The 27,022-nt window shown below is 42.6% G+C and overlaps 1 protein-coding gene across 2 annotated transcripts in view; it reads left to right on the top strand.

The window, feature by feature from the left end:
• Positions 1 to 27,022, top strand: part of LOC117390440 (nesprin-2-like) — an 86,303-nt gene that overhangs the window by 593 nt on the left and 58,688 nt on the right. For both annotated transcript variants that reach the window (XM_033988183.2, XM_055230888.1), the window contains exons 2-19: positions 7,138 to 7,587; positions 7,694 to 7,797; positions 8,499 to 8,604; positions 8,829 to 8,960; positions 9,428 to 9,574; positions 12,470 to 12,664; positions 13,319 to 13,420; positions 13,511 to 13,609; positions 15,618 to 15,824; positions 15,940 to 16,101; positions 16,650 to 16,781; positions 20,021 to 20,214; positions 20,763 to 20,895; positions 21,260 to 21,502; positions 23,264 to 23,404; positions 24,634 to 24,810; positions 25,588 to 25,743; positions 25,890 to 26,033. In XM_033988183.2, coding sequence (XP_033844074.2) covers positions 7,138 to 7,587; positions 7,694 to 7,797; positions 8,499 to 8,604; positions 8,829 to 8,960; positions 9,428 to 9,574; positions 12,470 to 12,664; positions 13,319 to 13,420; positions 13,511 to 13,609; positions 15,618 to 15,824; positions 15,940 to 16,101; positions 16,650 to 16,781; positions 20,021 to 20,214; positions 20,763 to 20,895; positions 21,260 to 21,502; positions 23,264 to 23,404; positions 24,634 to 24,810; positions 25,588 to 25,743; positions 25,890 to 26,033 — 3,024 coding nt within the window. The remainder of the gene's footprint in view (positions 1 to 7,137; positions 7,588 to 7,693; positions 7,798 to 8,498; positions 8,605 to 8,828; positions 8,961 to 9,427; positions 9,575 to 12,469; positions 12,665 to 13,318; positions 13,421 to 13,510; positions 13,610 to 15,617; positions 15,825 to 15,939; positions 16,102 to 16,649; positions 16,782 to 20,020; positions 20,215 to 20,762; positions 20,896 to 21,259; positions 21,503 to 23,263; positions 23,405 to 24,633; positions 24,811 to 25,587; positions 25,744 to 25,889; positions 26,034 to 27,022) is intronic.

Genomic DNA, 27,022 nt, shown 5'->3' with positions numbered 1-27,022 from the left:
AGCGACACGGAGCGACACGGAGCGACACGGAGCGTACTTCAACTTCTGTCTGTGCGCTTGTGGAGAATTTGGCCCCTGTGAATAAGTGCCCATTCTCCTTCTTCAGGCGGATAAATTCCACCGTCTGCTTGTCAAAAGAATGTTCTTTAAATAAGGATGAATATTAAACATTACGACAGCTACACTAGTGTACAAGTCTCTATACTCTATACTCTTTTTAAATTTTAACAGTTTCATGTCGCACTGTTGTAGGGGACGTAAACCAGTACTTACAGTTTAACGTGTATTGCGTAGCGTACTCCATTTTCGTCTCTTTTTTTGCGTAGGCACGGTGCATGATGGGACGTAGCGGTGCGTGAAGTGGGCTCAGGTGCACTGTTCGGCTACGGTCGATCTCCATGGAAACGCAGGGCACATTTTTGGCCGCATTTGTCGGGTGCATAAAACGGGACAGCACTTGTCGCGCCGGAAGTTACGTAAAGCCCTTAAATGCGGCACTTTGGAGAATTGAGACACGGCCCATGAGGAGGGAGAAGGGGGCGGGGTTTGGGGGGGGATAGGGAACAGTGTGATTGGTTTAAGGGGCATCCATACTTTAAACTCCGCCCCTGCAGCCAGATGTTTGTGATCAGAAACACCTGGCTGTAATCAGGGTTGCATGATGTCACCAACTACTCAAAATCACAGAGGCCACTGCAGATATAAGCACAAACTTAGATTTAGCCGTTTTTGAGCGTCCCCCTGATGTGAGACGTCTGTTTGTCTCGGCTCATTTGAGTCTTAATGATTTTCTGAACACTGTGTTTACATCATTATCTCAAATATGAAGTCAGACCAGTTTAGCCCCGCCCTGCTCCTCCCTGTCTGCTGTACACTTCTATTAATCACATTAAAATACAGCGCTGGGCAGTGTGTCTCTTAAACCTGAGAGGACAGTCCCACAATGCACCTGTACAGAGGAGGAGGAGTACGTCATGTAAAAACAGGGAGGGCAGGGGACAGAGGGAGGTTTGGGTGTAAACAACGGCTCCGACATAAGGTCAAGAGAGCCCTGTTAAATGAAGAGGAATAACTCGAGTCTGTATGTACTTATACTTATTTAATTATGGACATTTTGAATCGTTTCATCTAAAATAACTGAATAAAAACTTCACCTCACTGTGAAGAACATCACAACAAAATGAATAACATCACAACAAAATGAATAACATCACAACAAAATGAAGAACATCACAACAAAATGAAGAACATCACAACAAAATGAAGAACATCACAACAAAATGAAGAACATCACAACAAAATGAAGAACATCACAACAAAATGAAGAACATCACAACAAAATGAAGAACATCACAACAAAATGCTGCTCTGCTGGACCAGGCTGACAGCGCCACCTATGGATAGTTATAGATCATGGTAGAGAGCAGTAGATTCTTCTTCTTCTTCTTCTTCTTTTTCTTCCTCTTCCTCCACTTCTTCTTCTTCCACTTCTTCTTCTTCTTCCACTTCTTCTTCTTCTTCTTCTTCTTCTTCTTCTTCTTCTTCTTCTTCTTCTTCCTCTTCTTCTTTTTCCAATTTTTCCACTTCTTCTTTTTCCACTACTTCTTCTTCTTCTTCCTCTTCTTCTTCAGCTTCTTCTTTTTCTTCTTCTTCTTCCACTTCTTGTTCTTCTTCTTCTTCCACTTCTTCCTCTTCTTGTTCTTATTCTTCTTCCTCTTCTTCTTCTTCCACTTCTTCTTCTTCCACTTCTTCTTCTTCCTCTTCTTCTTCTTCCTCTTCTTCTTCCTCTTCTTGTTCTTCTTCTTCCTCTTCTTCCTCTTCTTCCTCTTCTTTTTCCTCTTCTTCTTCTTCCACTTCTTCTTCTTCCACTTCTTCTTCTTCTTCTTCTTCTTCTTCCTGTCATTATTATTATTATTATTATTATTATTATTATTATTATTATTATTATTATTGTGCTGCTGAATCTTACACTTATCACAAATTCCAAAACTAAAATCTGCAAAAGAGGTAACAGAGAGCGCTGGGCGTCCATGGGGGGTAGGGGGAAATCAGGATTTTCAGAGCAATGGCGTCTTGAATACAGGAGAATAAAGAATATTCAAACATTTGTGAATCACTGTAAATCCAAATACAATTCTAACATGGCGACTCATTCCTACTATCACTGCTCCACACATTAACTATTTTCATTTTATCGTTTTGAAATATGTTTTGCTCAGAGACTTTTATTTAGTCACACAAAGAATCACACGTACAGTCAGACGAGTTTAAACCTGACGCTGCGGAGCTTTTCTCCAGAGTTTGTGCTGCCCCCGATGGCATGTTTTCACTCCTTCACTCTTTCTTTCCTCTTTCGTCGTTCCAACCTTTTCCTATTTGTCATCTTTTGTATTCAGCGTCGCTCGGTCCGTAGCTTTACTCCGTGGGCAGTGTGGACATGTCTCTTCTCGTCAGAGTCGTATATATTTTGTGTTAATATTTGAGGTGTGTAACAGCGGTTTTAGATTTGTGGACTTTGTAGATCTGAACCCAAACAAACACTGAAGCAGCATTAGGTGTTCAAACCTCCATAAGAAACCACATTCAAAAGTCAAAAGTATCGAAAATCAGATACTAATCAAGTCTAAAACTAATATCGAATCTTTGAGCAGGTTTTGACACTGAGGGATTCCACAATGGGAACAGAAAAGAAAGTACGAACATTTAAAGTTGAAAATACCATTCTATTGTCTAAATAAAGACACTATCATCATAAAATCTCCAAAACGCGCACAGAAAATGATCAGCAGGGACTCTCCGCTCCTCCAGTGGGACCTCAAGGCCAGTCGAGAGACACACTCCCTCCAGCGCGTCCTAAAGCCGCCTCAGCTGGCTCCTCTGGACGTGGAGGAGCAGCGGCTCTACCCAACGCTCCACACTTTATCTATTTTGAACGCTTGTATCCACAGTCCTGTCCTTTTGATCGTTACCCAAAGGAGGAACATAGACTGACCAGTAAATGGAGAGCTTTGCCTTTGGACCCAGTGCAGCGTCCAGACTGTTACGATATTATAAATCCACTATTACAAATGACATAAATATAACGGCGACGCACAGCTAACGTTAGGCTGGAGTGCTCACCTCTGACCTGGGTTTGTCCTTGCCTTGTTTTTTTGTTTTCTGATTTTCTACAGACTCTACTTTCTCGTGTTATCAATTAGTAATTTCCTGATATCAAACTGTGTAGATTGTGTCTGGAAATGATTAATGAACTTGTGGCCTAAAGTCCCACATGGATTCGACTCATTCTACTAAAAGTGCTTGATCTTTGGTTTAATGATTATTTAAGGTGTAATATATTTATACAGCCCCATCCTTGACAGAACACTAAAGTCTTGAATCTAAAACAAACACAGAAAGTCATGAAGAGGCTGAGCAGGAACAGGAACATTTTATCTTCTTTTAAATGTATTTTTAAATGAATTAATTAACCTTATTTTGAAATAATATTAATAATAAAAATAAAATAAAATAAAATAAAATAAAATAAAATAAAATAAAATAAAATAAAATAAAATAAAATAAAATAAAATAAAATAAAATAAAATAAAATAAAATAAAATAAAATAAAATAAAATAAAATAAAATAAAATAAAATAAAATAAAATAAAATAATAGAAGAAGAAAAACAAAACCAAATCTCCCTCTATATCTGTGTGCAAATGTATTAGACCCAGATCACTTTTATGATTTTGTCATGTTTCCTCTAAACTTAGTTTTGCCTTTAAGAACTAGAAGAAGTCCTCTGCTGCTTCTAAAAGTTCACTCTTCACTGTGATTGGTTCAGTTGATGTGTCACTCAAACAGAGACCGGCCGATATGAGGAGTGGGTGTGTCTGTGTTTGGCCGTAAAGCTTCATTAAACAGAAGGACTGAAACATGATACAATGATTTCACCAAGATCACAGGAAACTGGTGTTAGGAAGGTCAGCTGTTCTGTCTAATGGTAATGAATTTCTTTGTCTCTTTTACTATAACTGTTGTTCAAAAACAGGAGCAGGAGAGAAAATACATTCTCATATTTTACGACAAGCCAACCACTCTCACTTATTTATGTCCCGTGTCTCTCAAACGCTCCAAGACTCGAAAACTCACCTCCTCTTGAGTATTTTTCTGTCATTCTTTTAAATCAGGGAGACAGGAGACGGTTCCAGACTTTGTAAAGTTTGGTCAAAGTCTGTGGTTTAGATCCTTGATGGAAGTCTAATATTAAATACTAGGAGAACTACGGCATACAACGTACAAATAATTCACTTTTTATGTCTTCAAAAGAGAATATGTTCAACTTTAGTCTATGTGCTGTATTTTATAGAATATACATCGCTCCGGAGTTTAAGTCAAACAATAATGCATAATAATGAAGAAAAAAATCACAAAGTCACATTTTTTGGGAAAATTTATTTTACAAAATCCCAGACAAGAACAGACATTTTATCTTTATATAATTATAATAACAATAACAACAACAACAACAACAATAATAACAATAACAATAATAATAATAATAACAATAATAACAATAATAATAATAATAATAATAATAATAATAATAATAATGATGATAATAAAACAGAGAACAACAGGCTGAATATCAGTACATCACGCTAACATAACACATTTATATTTATTCAGCTCCATGAAGCACAGACAGAACTGAACACGTGTCTGGTTTGTTAATGTAAGATATTAACAGTTAATCAAGCAACAAGTTTACTCTGGATCTCACTCCAAATCACTAAATCCTCCTTTCTTGGTGTCACTTCTCAACAACTCCACCAACTCAGGAAGTAGATGAAGCATCGTTTCCTCTCCTGCGTGTCTGTCACACTGGTACGAGCCTAGAGCGCCCTCGTGCAGGTGTCAGTGTGACAATAACGAAGACGTGAAACTATATATTTGAATAATTTAACACATATAAGTCGCATCTGAGTATAAGTCGCACCTCTAGACAAACTATGAACAAAAGCGCAACTTATACACCAGAAAATACGGTATTTTAAACTTAATATTTATTCTTAAAACTCTGTAGGATTATCAAAAGTACTGATAATTGATACTAAAACTAATATGGCAAATAGGTATTCACTTGAGCATGTATCAATACTAAAAAAGTATTCACAGGACAGTATAAGACACATAGACGAGTTTACACACCTACTGCACACTGAGGGAGTACACACATATAACACACATGGAAAAAGAAAACAAATTGTGTGTTTTTATTATCATCGTGGTATCAGAATCGGTATTGAGTATTGCTTCTATTCCTTCCTTTGAGTTTTTAGTATCGTTACGACTCTATGACTCTCTTGTTAGTTTAGGAGTGCGGATATTTGAATGTGAAATTAAACAAATGAAGTGACGCGGTTGAAACGGGACACTCAGACAGTAACCTCATTTCATCTCTATTCTCTGCTGTCCTTCACAATAAGACACTTGACGCCGAGATTATTAAGTGTCAGGGCTTTTATTTTGAAAGGGCTTGAGTTTTGGTTGGAGTTCGTTCCCGTGGTAACCCGCCCCTGACCCCACCGGCGCTGAAACGTGAGCTCATATTAAAGATTCAGAGTTATTTTGGACGGGCGCGGCACGGAGGAGGAAGAGGAGGAGGAGTAAAGGATTGTGGGTAAACAAACACCTCCAATGGGACATGAGCCTTATTCAAAGAGTCAAGTCCTGACCCATATCTGCCCGTCACATCTATGGGGCTTTTGTGTAGGACGGAGGAACAGGTATCCATCATTTTACACAAAAACACTCCATTCCACCTTTTTAATATTTAGCTGAACTCACTTTGTAGAGAGAACGCAACTGATTTTTACCGTCTTAAAAACATAAAAACCCAGAACTAGTTGATTTAAAACGGACTGCAGTGGTCCAAAGTTACTCCTCACTCACTTTACGCATTCAGAGCGTCCTTTAGCTCAATGTTTCTTCCTTTCTTTCTTCTGTATTTGTCAGGGATCATGTACAAATTCATCAATCTTACAAAAGAAAACATGATTTGTTCCAGATTTAGCTGCTGCCTCTTTCCCTCTGCAGTCCATGGGCAGTGAACACACATTAAAAACACACATTAAAAACACACATTTCATTGCAATTACATTATAAGTCTCATAGTTCATCATTGACATTAGCAGAAAAATATAATAAATGTCGTCATGTCCAATACAGTATGTTTAAAAAGGTCCAAACCAATTTAAAAAAATCTATTATGTGCAGGTTTTTACAGTGAAACGGACACATTTGATTATCTGCAATGTACTTTTTTCAAATTTCTATTAAAATGATTCAAATCTACAGACAGTTTCAGAGTCTGGAGCTGATTCTCTGATGGTTTGAAGAGAAAAGAGCGACTGAGCGAAGGGTTCACAGAGACAGAGAGTGGATCAGGAAGTTTGTTCGGAAGAAAAGTTTAATACATTTTTTTGATGTAGGTGGAGCTGCATTATTAATATTTTTGAATACATTTCTTAGATTTGAATACAAAACCAAATTGAACAACTGCACATTTTATATTCACGTAGGATATTACAGTGGTGATAACAAAGGTTTTAAAGTTGTTCTAGGGCGACTGTACCTTTCAGTATTTTTACTTTTTTCTGTATTTACGTCTGTATTGGTGATTATATAAAATGGCAGAATCATAATTTTAACACAATTTCTTTTCATAAAAACTGTATCTTTTTTTTTGGTAACTTATATTTTATTAATTTCAAAGATATAACAATAGAACAGTGAACATTCGGTCAGCCGTCATTTTAAATACAAAAAACATTTATCCCAGTTTTCTTTATATTTTTCCTTTTGTAACCTTAAAATATATGTGAGTCTCTCCATAGCGTGAATTTCTTCCACAATGTCCCTCCAGTTGTCGAGCGTAGGGGGGTCTTCCTTGTGCCATTTGCGTGTAATGGCTAAAACTGTATCTTTAAATCGTTCATTTGTGGTGACGGTGCTGCTCTCCCTGGACCCACCGAAACTTGTTGTCAAAAGGAACACGTTTTTCCCAAAAGTAGTTCAGAAAATCATTCTCGGATGTTACTGGATATAGCAGGAAACTCACATTCCCGATTTGTTTCTATTTTCTCTTTGTAGGAAATGCTCTTGGAGATCGAGCAGAAAGTTGGCCTCCTGTCCCGCCGCGACTCTGAACCTGGGTCAAAACTTCTCCTGCTCGACAGCCGGTCAAATGCAGCCATCCTCCCCTGTTTCCCCCAAGAAGACAATGGTTTAACCCAATCCCATCAAGAAACATCAGAGAGTCACCCCCAGCAGGACCATGACCCGCCCCTGCCCTCCCCTCAGAACGGTCCTGTTCGGTCTGGCCACGAGGACGCTGATGTTCTGCTCCGGAGACTGGACCTGCTAAAGTCCAGTCTAGTCTCGTTCCAAAGATTTCTCCAGGAGCGTCATGAAGACCACAGTCCCACACAGAGAGTAGAGCGCCCTCTGCAGAGGAAACTCAGGCGCAGCAGCAGTGTCCAGGAGATCCTCTCGTCTCCAAGAAACAAACTACTGAGACAGAGCAGCCTGCAGCAGCAGAAGGTTCCTCCAGGATTTCATTTTTATTCAAAGACAAGTCCAGTTTCCATCAGTCTGAATGAAACATGTATCACTTGTACAACCCTTTTCTCTTCTCCATTGTGTTCAGGAGTTGGAGCAGGAGCTGGAAGAGCAGAGAGGACTGACCCAGGCTCTGTCCAGACACAGCAGCAGAACCAGCCTGCAGGAGCCCCAGGACACACCGGAGAACAGGTACTACATGAAATGCCTTCATGCAGAAGTTTATAGTACTCAGTTACTGTACAGTAGCAATACTCTGACTTGGGTAAATGTGCTGTTTCATCCCCACTGACCATCAGGGGGCGATGCTGAATGTACTGACTGTTTCCTTTGAACCATAATTACATTCATACTCTTCCCATTTTGAGTAAATCTAAAGTGACTTGAGCTTTATGTTGTGAATATGAAATGATTTGAACATTTGTGTTTCTTGCAGCTTCTTCAGATATGATTTTTTTTTGTGGATCTTTTGAAAATACCAGATTTTATACATTACTTTCCCTTCAAATTACATGAACTTCAAATTACAAATCAGATGTTCCACACATTTATCTTTTACTTTTACTCGTACTTGAGTAGGAGTTTCCCCAAATACTTTTTTACCCTTACTTTTCTTGGACCACTACTTTGTGCTTCTACTTTAGTAATATTATTATGAAGTAATGGTATTAATAAGTATAGATTTTGTGCTTCCATTTACATTCACTTCAAATTACTTTTTTACTCTTACTTAACCCATTTCTCAAACCAATACTTTGTACTTCTACTTGAGTAATATTATTCTGAAAAAAGTTACTTCAGTACACTTTTGCTTCTTTCTTACACGACAAAAATAATTGTTGTAACACGTCTTAAAACAGCTCTAACCACCATCCTCCTCCTCTCTCCTCCAGGCCCCATCTGGCCGACGCCTCCCCAGACTCGGGCCTCCTAAAGTGGGATAGACTCCACGCCGCGCTGCATTCTCTGGAGCTCACCCTCCAGCTGCCCCCCTCCCAGGTACCCCCGCCCCCTAGTGTTCAAGTACTTCATTATCACTCCACAAATACTAGAAACCCACACCAAAGTACTGCAGTGCTTCCATTACCACCTCCTTTGAGCTGCAGAGGCCCAGTTTGTCATTGTGGAGATGGGCATCCCGCGGAGCCTGATAAGTCCGGTGTAAAGGTGTATTTTTTTTGGGTGATTTTTTTTTTTTTTTGTGTTTTTCTCATTTTGTGAAGGTGGCAGACACTTCCATAAGGAGCGGTGATGGAGCAGCGGGGAGTGTGATTGGAGAACAAGCCCAAAAAGAGCTCCAAAATCTGGTCAAACTCACGAGAGCGCTGGGGAAGAGCGGCGCGGAGAGTGGCCAGGTGAGGGCGCTAGTGTAGTGTTGGTTTTTTGCAGAGGATGAAACACAACTCTATTTGCATATCAGTTACAAATGAGTTTTCTTTGTACTATTTTTGAGTGTAACAGTATTTTTTTTAGCTCAATTCTTCATACAAAATGTGGATATTGTTGTGATATTTTAAAGCTGCACTGCGTAATTTTCCTGGTGAGGGGTCTGCCACAGTTCAATTACAGGCATTTGTATCGTTAAAACGACTTGAAGAAACATTTACCGTACTGTAAGATGGCTCTATAGCGTCCCAGAAGAAGCAATAACATCTCCATAGCAACAAGCAAATGACGACTCAGCAAAAAAGTTACACAGTGCAGCTTTAATTAGTGGCAATCTTTTTTTTTTTTTTGTAATACAGACACAACTATTGGACAAAATTACACTATAATGAAAAATGTAAGAGCTTTAACTTCAGTCCTTCTGTCTTAACTTCAGGATGTCAGCGCACAAACCGTGGACGAGGGTGCGTTTCATTTGCTGAGCAGTGCGTCCCTGTCTCTGTCTGCTCTCTCCGGTCTGTTCCTGTCGCCTGTCTGTGTTTATACCGAAGACGAGGGAAAACAAGCGCTTCTTCGACTACAGGTGGATTAGACAGATTAGACAAGACCTTTTTGAGTATTTATTGTAGTAATACGCCCTGAATTACACCGTCGTGAGAGCTCCTCGGGACCCCAGTCTGAGGTACATCTCCATCTCAAAGACACTAACCACTCCACAGTGAAGTTCAGATCTGAGCCAGAGAAAAGAAATGGTTTGAGAGGGGAGTTAAATAAGCTATTTTTGTTAGGAAAGACAATCCTTCCTTAACCTCCTGAGACCCGAGCTCTTGCATGACAGGCTTTATTAATTTCTCTTTGTTATTTGGGCTGACTGGACCTGATGAGTCTAAATACAAAGAATTATCATTTTACATTATGTAGTTTCTGAGAAAAATATGTAAATCAAATGTCCTCATATGTGGACATTTTAATCATTTTGATAAAACATTTGAATAATGATTTGCAAAAACTCTTTATTAAGACCCTGAACACAGCAACATTTGTCCTGAATGTAAAAACAAAATGAGAAACAACAATTGTGCCTCTTGGAACAAAGTGTCTCATGTGAAGAGCTGCAGACAGGAGCAGGAAGAAAAACAAAAAAAAAATATTCTAAACATTCTAAACTTTAAAAAAATGAATATATATAATATATTTACATTGTTGCTGTTATTCTTCCTCTAAAAATTTGCATTGTGGCCTAGACAAGTCAAAATGTGTTGTCCACATATGAGGACGCCAGGTCTCAGGAAGATAAACTGTCATTACAGGTTGAATAGGGTTGTAAAGGCTGAAACTGGAGACAATAGCTGTTTACAGTTTCAGTTTAGTTAGCCCCTCCCTCCAGATAGATATAAGGCAGTGTCCATCAGCAATCTGTCCAGAACTGAAGAAGCGGCTTGAACGAGCAGCGAACCGTCCTCACTCCAACGATTTGTCCAGTTGACAGATTTAAATTCCGTCTTTTGCTGAGGCCCGATGAATGTAATATAATGCAAATTTTAGGAATAGTTTCTAATGAGATGTTGTGTCAGTATTTGTTGTAAAAAAAAAAATAAAAAAAACATGCCAGAAGAGGTTTTAGATGCCATCCATGCATGTTACAGTGTTTTTGCGCTTTCCCCCAAGGCCCTATTCGAAACCTCTGTAAGATTCTGTACAAGGCTCCGCCCACAAGCCTACGTCACCCACGCTCCCACAGGACGTTTCTACATAAATATACAAAAGCAGGATACAAAACAATACACAACAACTTGTCAAGCCTGATACAATGTGCAGTAGTTTAATTAGCGGGGGTGTTTGTGTTGTGATAGCGCTCTGAAGGGGGCGTGGCTTGAGGTGCAAGGGGAGGAGAGACTCAGAGCTTCATAGGTGAAAGTGAAATATATAAAACATGTTCATCCATCCATCCATCTTCTTCCGCTCATCCGGGGCCGGGTCGCGGGGGCAGCAGTCTAAGCAGGGACTCCCAGACTTCCCTCACCCCGGACACGTCCTCCAGCTCCTCCGGTGGGACCCCAAGGCGTTCCCAGGCCAGCCGAGAGACATAGTGCCTCCTGCGTGTCCTGGGTCTTCCCCGGGGCCTCCTCCCGGTGGGACATGCCCAGAACACCCCCCTAGGGAGGCGTCCAGGAGGCATCCTGAGCAGATGCCTGAGCCACCTCAGCTGGTTCCTCTCAACGTGTAGGAGCAGCGGCTCTACTCCGAGCTCCTCCCGTGTGACCGAGCTCCTCACCCTATCCCTAAGGGTGCGCCCGGCCACTCTGCGGAGGAAGCCCATTTCAGCCGCTTGTATCCGCGATCTTGTCCTTTCGGTCATTACCCAGAGCTCATGACCATAGGTGAGGGTAGGAACGTAGATTGACCGGTAAATCGAGAGCTTCGCCTTCCGGCTCAGCTCCTTCTTTACCACAACGGACCGATACAGCGACCGCATCACTGCAGACGCTGCACCGATCCGCCTGTCAATCTCCCGCTCCATCCTTCCCTTACTCGTGAACAAGACCCCAAGATACTTGAACTCCTCCACTTGGGGCAGAGACTCACCACCCACCCGGAGAGAGCAAACCACCTTTTTCCGGTCGAGAACCATGGCCTCGGATTTGGAGGAGCTGATTCTCATCCCAGCCGCTTCACACTCAGCTGTAAACTGCCCCAGTGCTGCAGGTCCTGGCTCGAAGAAGCCATCAGGACAACATCATCTACAAACAGCAGAGATGAAATCCTGTGGTTCCCAAACCAGACCCCCTCCGGCCCCTGGCTGCGCCTAGAAATTCTGTCCATAAATATAATGAACAGAACCGGTGACAAAGGGCAGCCCTGGCGGAGTCCAACATGCACCGGGAACAGGTCTGACTTACTGCCGGCAATGCGAACACAGCTCCTGCTCCGGTCATACAGGGACCGGACAGCCCTTAGCAAAGAGCCCCGGACCCCATACTCCCAGAGCACCCCCCAAAGGACACCACGAGGGACACGGTCGAATGCCTTCTCCAGATCCACAAAACACATGTGGACTGGTTGGGCAAACTCCCATGAGCCCTCGAGGACCCGATGGAGAGTATAGAGCTGGTCCAGTGTTCCACGACCAGGACGAAAACCACACTGCTCCTCCTGAATCCGAGGTTCGACTATCGGTCGGATTCTCCTCTCCAGTACCCTGGAATAGACCTTACCGAGAAGGCTGAGGAGTGTGAAACATGTTCATACTGGGCATAATATTGCATTTTCAAAACAATAAAAGGAAACTATTGAGTTATACTGTGATATGACCCAATAGTTTATCTCGTGTTGTATATATTTAGTTTTAGAGCTGAAACTAGCACTTTAACTCTAATAGTAATGCTTAATGTAAATTTGGTAGACTTTATATTGGCCTCTAACTTCACTTAAAAGTTTGTCTTTATAAATGCGATGACAGCTTATGTTTTACTTCCAGGGTGTGTCTTCGGAGCTGGATTCTCTGAGCAGAGCGCTGGAGTGCGAGGGGTCAAAGTTCACATGTTTCTTGGGGTCACGCAGAGGTCATGAGTGTCTGCAGACTTTGGTTAGGATCCTCCCTGTGATTCAAACAGGTCTGACCCAGAGAGAAGGAGCAGTGAAGAAACGACTGGAGGAGACGGCCACAGCGCAGGTACAACATAATAGTACAGTACTTTTAGATTACTTTTTCATAAATCATTCGATAGCTGATTACTGTAAATTATAAGCCCAGGAACCAGCTTCTAAAATGCATGAAATCTTCCCAATAATAAACTTGTTATTTAACCTCATTTTCTATAAACAGCAGCAGATGCGACCTGTACATTCTCCTACGAACCGCAATTATTTTGATTCATAGTTTGTACAAATCCAAAACCCAAATGATGATGTCGCATTTTTGGGCCTATTGCTTTCACAACATTTTCATACATTCCAAAGTTGTATAAAAACGTATTCGCTTCACTGGAGAACATGAAATTTGGCACAGTGACTCTTCAGGTCGTCCCCGTCAAAACAGTCCAGGGGTCGAAGTTGTATTTTGCATAGTGTTGCCATGGCGATGCCCGGAAAAACCCACGTTATTCAATTTTTTTAGTGAGTCCAAAGCAGCCCAAAGCTACAATGGAAAAGAGACAAGCGGCACGTTACACACACATTACAAAACAGTTTTATAGATAACACTCAACTCACTCAAACTAACTAAAATAACAAAGACACAGATTTTTAGTTTACGTACATTTCAATTCGATCTATCCGTTCCATATCCCGGTCCGTTATGGCATGCTATTGTCTGTGTGTGTAACAGAATCGTCTGAAAGCGTTGCATTCTGCCTTCACTTCTAACCAAAACACTGTTCACCAAATAACACACGGAGCAGACCCGCCCGGCCTCACTCACACTCTGCAGGTACAGGTTTGACACAAGTCCATTTAGAAGATCAGAACCCGTCGTAGCTAACCCCGCTTCTTACACCGCACTTCATCCTGCGTCCCTCAGGTCCAGTCCTCTCTGAAGCTCCAGTCTGACGAGCTCAAGTCTCTGCTGCAGAACCAGACTCTGCCTCAGTCCGTGCTCCACCGGGCCGTACAGCTGCAGGTACCGGGGCAAAATGGTTTTATTTGTGCTGTTTAAAACCGAATTGGGCAGCAGTAGCCAAAGAGGTCAAGAGGATGATGTTTTAAACTGATCCCAGCTTCTTCTCGCATATACTCATGTTGTAATAATATATGAATAATGCATCAGAGAGTGCATTATTCATTCCCTCTACAAAAAAAGCGTAGGTGTAATCAGACATGAGCTCAGCCTTCAACTTTTCTGTTGATTTTGAATTATGCAAAGGTGTATGTGTATGTATATATTTACTTATTTATTTATTTTTTTGATCTTATTTTTGGTTATTAAGTCCAGTTTCTCTCTGCTGAGGCTCCTTGCTAAAGCCATACCTTCCACATGCAGATTTTGAAGAGGCAATCCAGGCGTTTGTCACATCGCGTTTGGATTATTGTAATTCTTTGTGTGTGGGGCTCCCTGTAGCTCTTACAGAATGTCCACAACACTGCAACTCGTCTGCTGACAAAAACCAAGAGACGAGAGCTGTGCTATTCAACCTGCGCTGACTCCTTATTTCATATCAGGCGCAATTCTAAATGTTTGTATTTAAATGTGCGCACTCTATGGGTCCTTTTTATCTGAGGGATTTACTGTAGCTCTATACTCCACCCAGAGCCATGAGGTCAACTGACCGACTCCTAGTGCTGTGTCCAGACTGAAAGCATGATTTTTTTCTTTTAGTACTTTTCTCTTAAATCTTGTGATGAACACTGTGTCTTAAACATTGAGGTGAACTTGTTTCTCTATATGAATGTGACACATTCTTACACTGCTTGGCCAAAAAAAAAGTAATCACCAAAAAAAAAGGTCACACACTAAATATTTGGTTGTTCCACCTTTAGCTTTGATTACGTCACATTCACTGTGTCATTGTTTCGATTTCACTTCTGCAATGTCACACGATTTATTTCCATCCAGTGTTGCATTAATTTTTCACTCAGATGTTGCATTGATGCTGGTGGAGTCTGACGCTGCAGCTTCTCCAGCTCATCCCAAAGATTCTCAATGGGGTTAAGGTCTGGACTCTGTGGTGGACAATCCATGTGTGAAAATGACGTGTCATGCTCCTGAACCACTCTGTCACAATTTGAGCCTGATGAATCCTGACATTGTCATCTTGGAATATGCCCCGTGTCATCAGGGAAGAAAAAATCCATTGGAATAACCTGGTCATTCAGTATATTCAGGTGTCAGCTGACCTCGTTCTTTGAGCACAGACTGTTGCTGAACCTAGACCTGACCGACTGCAGCAACCCCAACATATTTGCTTAATTAAATCCAGGTGTCAACTTTTTTTTTTTGGGCCTGAGCAGTGTATTTCAAGACATTCACACTGAAACCTGCTACTTCAGGTACATGATAACAGTATTCATCTTTCGGTTGACAAAAGGTCTTGTGATACACCTTTTCAGCGACTGCAAGCATCTTTTTAGTGACCTATTGTACCTTCATGTTAACAGCTAAGGGTATATATCCATTTATGACCTTGTACAGACAGTATGTAAATAGGAGCCTTCTATAGATAGTATCTTTCTTGGGGTATAAGCACATGTGCCTGCTGTATGTACTCTTCTTTCAGCTCATGAGATAAAACTTTCAACCCTCTACCAGGTCTGCAATCGCTTCCTTCATAATCACACAAAGCCGAGTCGAGGCTATGGCTGCATCCAGACTATGGAACAGCGCCCTCTGCCTGTCAGATCCTCTCACAGTTTAAGACTAGACTGAAAACCCACGTCCCTGGCATTTAATGTTAGCTAGACATGATATCGTGATGTTTTGTTGTTCTTCTACTGTATGTCTCATGAAATTGAATTGAATCTAACCAAAATAAAACACTCAGTCACTCAAATAATGACTCCGAGGTGAGGCCAAGTTAATTAGACCCGCACTTTGTCTTTGTCCTTTTTCCTTTGATATTTCACATTAGGAAGAACATTGTGTATGTAATCTAATCTCATTTTCAATCACACTTGTATACTCGTGTTATCAGGAGGAGCTGGACAGTGCATTGCTCGGAGTCTCCTCTCATTTCGTGGACCTGAAGAGCAGCTCAGATCTTCAGCAGATGTTTGACCAGCTACTTCTCAGCCTCAGAGAACTTTTGTCTGCCGGATCTGAGAGAGTCCACCTTCTCCAGAGCGGAAACATCTCACTGCAGAGCAAAGAGCAGCTTCAGGAACACATCAAAAGCAATACGGTCAGTGTAAAAGATTATAGACGAGCAGAGGGTGAGATGATGCAGAGGAGAAGGTCAAAATGCATAGGTGATTGGTTTAATATGTAGCACTACTTATTTCTTTATCCACATTTAGAAATTCTTCCAGTTCCTACACCAACATTTTAAGACCCTGCAGCTCCTGTCGAAAAGATTCCTCGAAAACTCCCAACAAACTGTGGAAAACCTGAAGGAGGAGGTCGTCCAGCTTCAGGAGAAAGGACTGGAGATCGGGACCAAGATGGAGCTCACACTGCAGGTAATGTGTTCGATTTAAGAAAGATTACATAACATTTGTTTGTCCCACAATGGGGAATTTCCAGTGTTGAAACGAGCAGCGGGAGAATAAAGAAGCAGTTCAAATGAGGTCAAAAACAATAGCTGTTAGCGTTGAGGTTGGCTTTATTGTGAAGTTAATTTGAGAACCAAAAATGATCAGCACGTGTTTGGTGAAGACTTTAAAAACACAGAGTAGCACTTTTGGACACTTAATGACATCACAAGGTGGAACTAAGCATTTTACGTTTCTAGAAGAGACTTAATATATTGAATTACCCAAACATACATGAAAGAAACACAACTCCAGGTATGTTTTTAATGAGGAAACAACAATATTACATGGTTAAATGTTCAGAGTAAGTACATTTAGTCTAATTAATCTTCAGATATGCTCAATTTTGTATGTAGTTTAACAATAATTGGATATTGCACTGTCAAATTACACGTGAAAAGGCAGTGTCTCAAATATCTACCCCTGAGTCAGTTAATAGTACTTTGATTAAAACCTTATCTGTGTCATTACTGTAGTTGTGGACTGAGTGGGAGCAGGACTGTGATTGGATGGACTCCCTGCTGAGGAACACCGAGACTTCATTTCCCATCATGCCTCAGGAGTGGGACTCAGACGAGCACGTAGCAAACTACCTCTCCATCTGCCAGGTATTATCACTGTTAATGAATATTATATTATAGTTTGGGCTGTTTTTTTATGAAGAGGGTGGATGGGATTCTGATGTGAACAGAGGAGGAAGAGTGAAGATATGGTGCAGAGGAGAGGGTCAGAGGAGAGGGTCAGATGGAGCAGAGGATGAAGAGGAGAGGGTCAGATGGAGCAGAGGATGAAGAGGAGAGGGTCAGATGGAGCAGAGGATGAAGAGGAGAGGGTCAGACAGAGCAGAGGATGAAGAGGAGAGGGTCAGACGGAGCAGAGGATGAAGAAGAGAGGGTCAGACGGAGCAGAGGATGCAGAGGAGAGGGTCAGATGGAGCAGAGGATGAAGAAGAGAGGGTCAGACAGAGCGGAGGATGAAGAAGAGAGGGTCAGATGGAGTAAAAGATGCAGAGGAGAGGGTCAGATGGAGCAGAGGATGAAGAAGAGAGGGTCAGACAGAGCGGAGGATGAAGAAGAGAGGGTCAGATGGAGTAAAAGATGCAGAGGAGAGGGTCAGACGGAGCAGAGGATGACGAGGAGAGGGTCAGACGGAGCAGAGGATGAAGAGGAGAGGGTCAGACGGAGTAAAGGATGAAGAGGAGAGGGTCAGATGGAGCAGAGGATGAAGAGGAGAGGGTCAGATGGAGCAGAGGATGAAGAGGAGAGGGTCAGACGCAGCAGAGGATGAAGAGGAGAGGGTCAGACGGAGCAGAGGATGAAGAGGAGAGGGTCAGAGGAGTGGAGGATGAAGAGGAGAGGGTCAGATGGAGTAAAAGATGAAGAGGAGAGGGTCAGACGGAGCAGAGGATGAAGAGGAGAGGGTCAGATGGAGCAGAGGATGAAGAGGAGAGGGTCAGATGGAGCAGAGGATGCAGAGGAGAGGGTCAGATGGAGCAGAGGATGAAGAAGAGAGGGTCAGACGGAGCAGAGGATGAAGAGGAGAGGGTCAGACGGAGCAAAGGATGAAGAGGAGAGGGTCAGACGGAGCAGAGGATGAAGAGGAGAGGGTCAGACAGAGCAGAGGATGAAGAGGAGAGGGACAGATGGAGCAGAGGATGAAGAAAAGAGGGTCAGACGGAGCAGAGGATGAAGAGGAGAGGGTCAGACGGAGCAGAGGATGAAGAGGAGAGGGTCAGATGGAGCAGAGGATGAAGAGGAGAGGGTCAGATGGAGCAGAGGATGAAGAGGAGAGGGTCAGATGGAGCAGAGGATGTAGAGGAGAGGGTCAGATGGAGCAGAGGATGAAGAAGAGAGGGTCAGACAGAGCGGAGGATGAAGAAGAGAGGGTCAGATGGAGTAAAAGATGTAGAGGAGAGGGTCAGATGGAGCAGAGGATGAAGAAGAGAGGGTCAGACAGAGCGGAGGATGAAGAAGAGAGGGTCAGATGGAGTAAAAGATGCAGAGGAGAGGGTCAGACGGAGCAGAGGATGACGAGGAGAGGGTCAGACGGAGCAGAGGATGAAGAGGAGAGGGTCAGACGGAGTAAAGGATGAAGAGGAGAGGGTCAGATGGAGCAGAGGATGAAGAGGAGAGGGTCAGATGGAGCAGAGGATGAAGAGGAGAGGGTCAGACGCAGCAGAGGATGAAGAGGAGAGGGTCAGACGCAGCAGAGGATGAAGAGGAGAGGGTCAGACGGAGCAGAGGATGAAGAGGAGAGGGTCAGATGGAGCAGAGGATGAAGAGGAGAGGGTCAGATAGAGCAGAGGATGAAGAGGAGAGGGTCAGATGGAGCAGAGGATGAAGAGGAGAGGGTCAGATGGAGTAAAAGATGAAGAGGAGAGGGTCAGATGGAGCAGATGATGAAGAGGAGAGGGTCAGACGGAGCAGAGGATGAAGAGGAGAGGGTCAGAGGAGTGGAGGATGAAGAGGAGAGGGTCAGATGGAGTAAAAGATGAAGAGGAGAGGGTCAGACGGAGCAGAGGATGAAGAGGAGAGGGTCAGACGGAGCAGAGGATGAAGAGGAGAGGGTCAGATGGAGCAGAGGATGAAGAGGAGAGGGTCAGATGGAGCAGAGGATGAAGAGGAGAGGGTCAGATGGAGCAGAGGATGAAGAGGAGAGGGTCAGAGGAGTGGAGGATGAAGAGGAGAGGGTCAGAGGAGTGGAGGATGAAGAGGAGAGGGTCAGATGGAGTAAAAGATGAAGAGGAGAGGGTCAGACGGAGCAGAGGATGAAGAGGAGAGGGTCAGATGGAGCAGAGGATGAAGAGGAGAGGGTCAGATGGAGCAGAGGATGCAGAGGAGAGGGTCAGACAGAGCAGAGGATGAAGAGGAGAGGGACAGATGGAGCAGAGGATGAAGAAAAGAGGGTCAGACGGAGCAGAGGATGAAGAGGAGAGGGTCAGACGGAGCAGAGGATGAAGAGGAGAGGGACAGATGGAGCAGAGGATGAAGAAAAGAGGGTCAGACGGAGCAGAGGATGAAGAGGAGAGGGTCAGACGGAGCAGAGGATGAAGAGGAGAGGGTCAGACGGAGCAGAGGACGAAGAGGAGAGGGTCAGAGGAGTGGAGGATGAAGAGGAGAGGGTCAGAGGAGTGGAGGATGAAGAGGAGAGGGTCAGAGGAGTGGAGGATGAAGAAAAGAGGGTCAGACGGAGCAGAGGATGAAGAGGAGAGGGTCAGACGGAGCAGAGGATGAAGAGGAGAGGGTCAGATGGAGCAGAGGATGAAGAGGAGAGGGTCAGATGGAGCAGAGGATGAAGAGGAGAGGGTCAGATGGAGCGGAGGATGAAGAGGAGAGGGTCAGAGGAGTGGAGGATGAAGAGGAGAGGGTCAGAGGAGTGGAGGATGAAGAGGAGAGGGTCAGATGGAGTAAAAGATGAAGAGGAGAGGGTCAGACGGAGCAGAGGATGAAGAGGAGAGGGTCAGATGGAGCAGAGGATGAAGAAAAGAGGGTCAGACGGAGCAGAGGATGAAGAGGAGAGGGTCAGACGGAGCAGAGGATGAAGAGGAGAGGGACAGATGGAGCAGAGGATGAAGAAAAGAGGGTCAGACGGAGCAGAGGATGAAGAGGAGAGGGTCAGACGGAGCAGAGGATGAAGAGGAGAGGGTCAGACGGAGCAGAGGACGAAGAGGAGAGGGTCAGAGGAGTGGAGGATGAAGAGGAGAGGGTCAGAGGAGTGGAGGATGAAGAGGAGAGGGTCAGAGGAGTGGAGGATGAAGAAAAGAGGGTCAGACGGAGCAGAGGATGAAGAGGAGAGGGTCAGAGGAGTGGAGGATACATTGTAATGAATGAATGTCATTTTCTTGCAGGACGTACTGAGTGTTTTGGGTGAAAACTCGTCTCGTGTGTCTCGTCTGTTGAAGTCGGGCTCAGAGCTGCAGATCTCTGGATGTGGAGGAGTGGCTTCTATCTGCAGGAAAATGAACTTGAGATGGAAAAATCTGACACAAAGAGCAGACCATGAACTCAACACGGTGCTCAAAATCAGTAAACTCAGGAGCAGGTCAGAGAGACTTTCTTAGACAATAATATTATATATTTATTGACTTTGTTACCTCAAACAAAATGACTAAAAAATGACTAAAAACACACAGAAACAAAACACTGTGCCCATAAAACAGTATAATAAATAGTCATATTGTCAAAGTCAAATCAGTTCATTCTTTGAACCACAAACACTCGCCCCCTTCTATTTTTGAAGTGAAATTTTGATTCATACCTACAATACTTAAAAATAAATACTAAATACTGAAACACTTCACATTTTAATCTGTTTTGTATACAGGCCATTGAGGTAATTGCTTTATATCATATTAATATATAACTAAAATGTATTAAAGGAATGATCCAATATGGATTTTTTTATTTTTACCGATACAATATCTGATATTTGCCTTGGTGCTGTGGCCAATAATGAGATTACGATTTTAAAATCCATCCAATTTAACTTTTTACTTTTACATTTATATATAAAACTGGATCTATAATTATGAGGTTTGTCCATGTAAAAGCGTTTATAGTTCTAGTCGCAAATAATGTTTTTCTGTTCAGGTTTTTGCGTGACTCTGCTGCACTTTGTGAATGGATGGGCGGAGCTAGAGACATGATTGACAAGAGGCGAGTCCTATCGGCCAATGAGGACGAAGATACATGTGCCAGAAAAGCACATTTTCTACAGATGATGGTGAGTGTCTAGTAGTTATTACACCTTATGCATTCTGAGCATCTTAATTATTCACCACAATGAGTTTATAAGTGCTTTTCACAACTCAGACGATCAGAGCAAACAACTAGCATGCTAATTCACACATCCTGATTCCTGGGCAAAAAAAAAGCTTTACATTTAGATGCAGACAAAACACAGCTGACTTATTTTGACCTCAAGAGCTGCTTATACAATATCTCTGTACTGGGACCAGACACATTTTGCTCAAATACACGAGAGAAAATCTGGTACAGGGACTTTAATTTTTGCTCCTAAGGAAATTTCTGTTTTCTGTCAGGAACGATGTATTCTATTGTAATATATTGTGGTTTTTGTTTGTCAGGATTTGTCCAAAGAGCTTGAGTCCAGAGCAGGTCTTAAGGCCGCAGTGAAGACCTCAGGATGCCAGATGCTCCGGATCCAAAACTCAGATCTAGACCAGAACTTGGACCAGGACTTGGACAAAGACCAGGACAGAGAGAAAGATCCAGATGTAAACTCGGTCTGGTCCAGAGTCAGACAGATAGAGCTGCAGTGGTCCAGTGTGAGGGCGCAGCTGCCTGATCTACTGCAAGTACTGCATAAGGTACACATGATTTAACAAATACTACCAGGTGAATACTTTTATACAAGCGGGTAGTGAGTGGTTTTTAGACTCCATACTACAGTGTAACAGACTCTTACTTGAGTAAACGCTGTGGTTCCTCTTCTCACAGTGAGTAAATCTAAAGTGACTTGAGTTTTATGTAACAATATGAAATGATTTGAACATTTGCGTTTCTTGCAGCTCCTTTTCAGATTATGATTTAGTTTGTTTCATTTTTGAGTCTGCCCTTATCCATAAAAGATTTCCCAACAAAAATAACAACACGGACAAACATGTGACAAAAGTGCAGATCTATTTATCACAGAATCCTTTTCACCAGATCATGGCTCAAAATACAGAGTCTGTTCTTTTCTCAGGCTCCATCACTGATCACATTTTCTACACTTTAAATGAAATAACACAACGTTAATCCAGTGTGAGCTGCTGTATTTCTAGAAAACTCATTCTCTCTTCCGCTCCTTCCTTCTCTTTCTCTCTCTAGCTCTATCTCTCTCTGTGTCTCTCCCTTTCTCTCTCTCTCTCTCTCTCTGTCTGTCTCTCTCCCTCCTTCCCTCTACGTCTGTCTGTCTCTCTCTCTCTCTGATCTTGTCTCTTCCTCTCTCTTGCCTTCTCTCTCTCCCTCCCTCTCCGTGTGTCTCTGTCTGTCTCTTTCTCTCTCTGCTCTTTCTTTCCCTCTCTCTGGTCTTGTCTCTCCCTCTCTGTCTCTCTTTCCCTCTCTCTCTTCTGCTCTTTTCTCTGGGTCGTTCCCCATCTCGCTCTCTGCTCTTCTGTCTCTTTCTCTCTCTTTTTCTGCTCTTCTGTCTGTCTCTCCCCCTCTCTCTCTGCTCTTGTCTCTTCCCTCTCTCTCTCAGCCTCTCTCTCTCTCTGCTTTTGTCCCTCTCTGCTCTTCTGTCTCTGTCTCTTCCCTCTCTCTCTGCTCTTGTCTCTTTCCTTCTCTCTCTCTCTCTGCTCTTCTGTCTCTTTCTCTCTCTTTTTCTGCTCTTCTGTCTGTCTCTCTCCCTCTCTCTCTGCTCTTGTCTCTCTGTCTCTCTCTCTCTGCTCTTCTGTCTCTCTTTCCGTCTCTCTTTGGTCTTGTCTCTTCCCTCTCGCTCTCTGCTCTTCTGCCTCTGTCTCTCCCCCTCTCTCTCTGATCTTGTCTCTCTCTCTCTCTGCTCTTCTGTCTCTGTCTCTTCCCTCTCTCTCTGCTCTTGTCTCTTTCCTTCTCTCTCTCTCTCTGCTCTTCTGTCTCTTCCCTCTCTCTGCTCTTGTCTCTTTCCTTCTCTCTGTCTCTGCACTTCTGTGTCTGTCTCTTCCCTCTCTCTGCTCTTGTCTCTTTCCTTCTCTCTCTCTGCTCTTCTGCCTCTGCCTCTTCCCTCTCTCTCTGCTCTTGTCTCTTTCCTTCTCTCTCTCTCTCTGCTCTTCTGTCTCTTCCCTCTCTCTCTGCTCTTGTCTCTTTCCTTCTCTCTCTCCCTGCTCTTCTGTCTCTGTCTCTCTCCCTCTCTCTCTGCTTTTGTCTCTCTCTCTCTCTCTGCTCTTCTGTCTCTGTCTCTCTCTGCTCTTGTCTTTTTCTCTCTCCCTCTTTCTGCTGCTTCTCCTCCAAATGCATCAGACTTTTGTTACAGCTCTCACCAAATCCTATTTCCAACATTATTTCCTCTATGACTTTATGACGTATTTCAACCTTAAACTCCGTCTCTCTATAAAGTATCAACGAGTAAACAAAAAAAAGAATATGACTTTCATAATTTTCTTTTTCTTCAGCGCTGGTTTCAGACGTTGACCCAGCAGGGGGCGCTGCAGGAGCTTCAGTCCTGGCTCAATGCTGCAGAATCTAAACTGAATGAACAAAGTAACATCCACCAAACAAATCCTGATCCAGACGTCCTTCTGAGAATCTGCAAGGTAAAGTTTTTTTTCTCCTAAAACTTATTCAGAGCAGTTCCCACGTTTATATTTTCATTATCACCATAATCACCAAGCCCTATATTTCTGTTTTCTTCTGTGTGTGGTGCACAGTTAAGAATCTTATCGTATTACTGCTCTTTAACATCTTTAGAGAATAATTATATTTTTACATTAAAGACAGTACCAGGTCAGGTTATGTGGGTGGAGAAGGATGTTTGCGTTTGCCAAAATATCCACAGAACATGGACAATGGCTAATCCTTGGCTATAATCTTAGCTCTTCTTATCAGGATTAACCCCAAGACACTTAACTTTGGGTCAGATGTTTTCTATACGGTCAATAAAATGTAACAAAAAAAAGTCTACTTTATTTATACATCGCATTTCACAAAATCACATCACAAAATCAAGAGCTTTATAGAGAGCAGGTCCACCAAAATAAATAACAGCAAGTCAAACAGGGTAATAAGACTCAAACAAAGCTTTTCTATACCTTTAACCAACCAACCATCCAAAAGCAGGTTAGCTCAGTCCATTTATATTCATACAGTGAATAAAAGGACATAGCTAACCTGCTAGCTGCCACTTTACAAATAGGAAACTGACTCTGGCTCCAATTCACTGTTGAAAAACCTTTACCTCTCTGTGTCATTTTGGTCTAAAAATGTTTGCATTAACCTGCTCTACATGATCCTGGGGTTTTTATTCTGCTATTGTGTTTGTAAATCAAGATATGAATATTAATAATAGACAAAGCCGGTGCCTTCTTTCCCTGAAGTTGCTCCCGCCACCATTAACAACAGGTTTGATTGACAGCGTTGCTAAGCACCCACCCCCTGATAAACCAGCAGTGCAGACGGGAAGGAACGTTACCTTTAAAAACCTCGCTCTGGATTGACTCTTTGGTTGCTGTGATACTTTGCCTCTATAAATGCGAACCTCAATGAGGCTGGAGCCGAACGTTATTGGCTAAGGAGTGTGACATCACACTCAGTGCACGTCTTTACACAGTCTATGTTCTGAACATAAGTGTCTTCAGCTGTTTCTTAAAACAACCCAGAGTCGCCAGCAGGTTCTGGCTGGAGGAAGTGTGGAGGAATGATAGAACCCGAGTGATGTGGGAAGTTTTGGGTGTTCCTGTTAAAAGCCTGGCTGCTTGAGTTTTACACAGTTTGAGGTCAGTGTATCTTCATTTGACTCAATGTGTTTCTTTGTATTTCCTTAAAGGATCTCCAGACAGAGATGGCGGCTCATCGGGCCACTGTGGACTTGATAAACCAGCCCCTGCAGAAATGCAGTACCACAGAGGACCACGGGGGGCGCTGTGAGAGGAATCAGTTTTCAGAAGAACAGGGTCGACTCAACCATCGCTGGCTCAGTCTGCAGCACAGGCTCATGTCCCAGGTATGAAATGTTTCAGTGAAGTGGTAAGAGAAGCTTTTGTTTCAATTTGTAAAGCTTAACAAAAAAAATAAAACCTCCCTTCATCGTGGATGTCTGAGCACCTTCACAAATATTTAACCGCTAACTTACATGGATATTATAGTTTTTCAAATGGGTATAAACCATTATTTTGCTCGTTATAAAATTTTAAAATGTATCTAGAAAATGGACTTACAAATTGCAGCTTTAAAGGTCCTATATTACACAAATTTGACTTTTGTGAGTTTTAAGCCAGGCTACAATGTTGTTTCCTCCTCAAAAAACAGACCTGGAATTGTTTTGTTTCATTCACATATGTTTGAGTAACACTTTATTATTTGTCTGTAACATCTCCCAAGCTCAAAACGCTCTGTTCCACCTTGTGATGTCATGAAGAGGTAGTTTTCAACAGCTCCTTTTACCTTTAGTTCAGTAGTAGATTGACAATTCCAAGACTGAAATTGATCCAAGTGATTCTAGTGAAGGTGTGTGGAGTTTAAAAACACAGCGGAGCACTTCCTGTATTACCACACGATGACATCACAAGTTAGAACAGAGTGTTTTCAGTTTGAGAGAAGAACTCAGCCTAAACATGCAGGATTTGCGCGTTAAACATGTCAATGAAAAACACAACTCCAGGTCAGTTTGTGATGAGGAAACATTGTAAACAGTGTAACACGAGCCCTTTGTTGTGTATCGATATCAGACGTCTTGATCCTAAATTGAAGCGTGAACCGTGTCGTGTGCGTGATTTTCCAGGTGAGTTCTGTGGAGCAGGAGCAGAGGATGAGGACGGAGGCAGAGTCCTGTTTACAGAAGCTGCACAGCTGGATCCAGGAGCAGAACATCTGGATGGACTCGACCCAAAGACCTTCCAGCGTGGAGCAGATACAGAGGAGCCTCACACTCACTCAGGTCAGACACGGCGACATCCGCTGCTTCTGATTCATCGCAAACTCCAAACTGAAACTATCTTACTAACGAAAAGAGAGAGGCGTATATATGGGTGTGTGATTTCGTTATATCTGTCGGACGATGTTGCGTTTTATGTTTTATTTTAGGAGCTGGAGCAGAAGATCCAGCTACAGTCTGAGGTACTCGAGGAAATAAAGAAGAAATTTCAAAATAAAACGGGAACCAGCGTCTGTGAAATCATCTCTCGGGTTGAAAAGACTTCTCTGGACTGTGACTCCCTCAAACTGAAGGTAATAAACGTGTAATTTGAATGCATTTTTTAAAACGTAAGAGTTGTGTCAATGTGGTTGGTTACTTCACATGTTCACGGAGCTTGAAGAAGTGTCTGGGGGTTGAAACCATCGACTGTATATTTAAATGGACATAACTAACCTGTTAGCCACCACTTTCCAAATAGGAGGTGATCATAGGTCTGCGTCTGGCTCTATCGACTCCACTTGACTTTATAAAACTGTCACCTCTGTGTCTTCAACTGCAGCTGTGAGGCTCGTCAACTTAACCTCCTGAGTCCTGGCGTCCTCATATGTGGACAACACGTTTTTGGTTTGTCTAGGCCAAAGTGCAAATTATTAGATGAAGAATAACAGCAACAATGTAAATATATTATATACATTCATTTTTAAAAGTTTAGAATTTTTAGAATATTTTATTTAATTTTTTTTTTAATTTTCTTCCTGCTCCTGTCTGCAGTTCTTCACATGAGACACATTGTTCTAAGAGGCACAATTGTTGTTTCTCATTTTGTTTTTAGATTCAGGACAAATGTTGCCAAATGTTTTCAGGGTCTTAATAAACAGTTTTTGCAAATCATTATTTAAATGTTTTATCAAAATGAGTAAAATGTCACATATGAGGACATTTGATTTGCATAATTTTTTCTCAGAAACTACATAATGTAAAAAGACAATTCTTTGTATTTAGACTCATCAGGTCCAATCAGCCCAAATAACAAAGAGAAATTAATAAAGCGACGCAAGAGCTCGGGTCTCAGGAGGTTAAAACGTTCGTGTTAGCCCGGTCTACCTGATCCTGGGGGTTTTATTTCGCTCTTACGTCTGTCAATCAAGATATGAACATTAATAACAGACGTACAGGTGCCTTCTTTGCTCCCGCTAGAGTTGATTGACGGCGTCGCTAAGCACTCGCTCCCTGCTAAACCAGCGGTGCGGGCGAGGAGGGGTGTTACCTTCAACAACCTCCGTATTAGCACTTTGCAATT

The sequence above is a fragment of the Periophthalmus magnuspinnatus genome, chromosome 22, assembly GCF_009829125.3.
Source record: "Periophthalmus magnuspinnatus isolate fPerMag1 chromosome 22, fPerMag1.2.pri, whole genome shotgun sequence".
NCBI classification, from domain to species: domain Eukaryota; kingdom Metazoa; phylum Chordata; class Actinopteri; order Gobiiformes; family Gobiidae; genus Periophthalmus; species Periophthalmus magnuspinnatus.
Note: the sequence above shows the minus strand (reverse complement) of the source record. Positions and strands in the feature narration are given on the sequence as shown.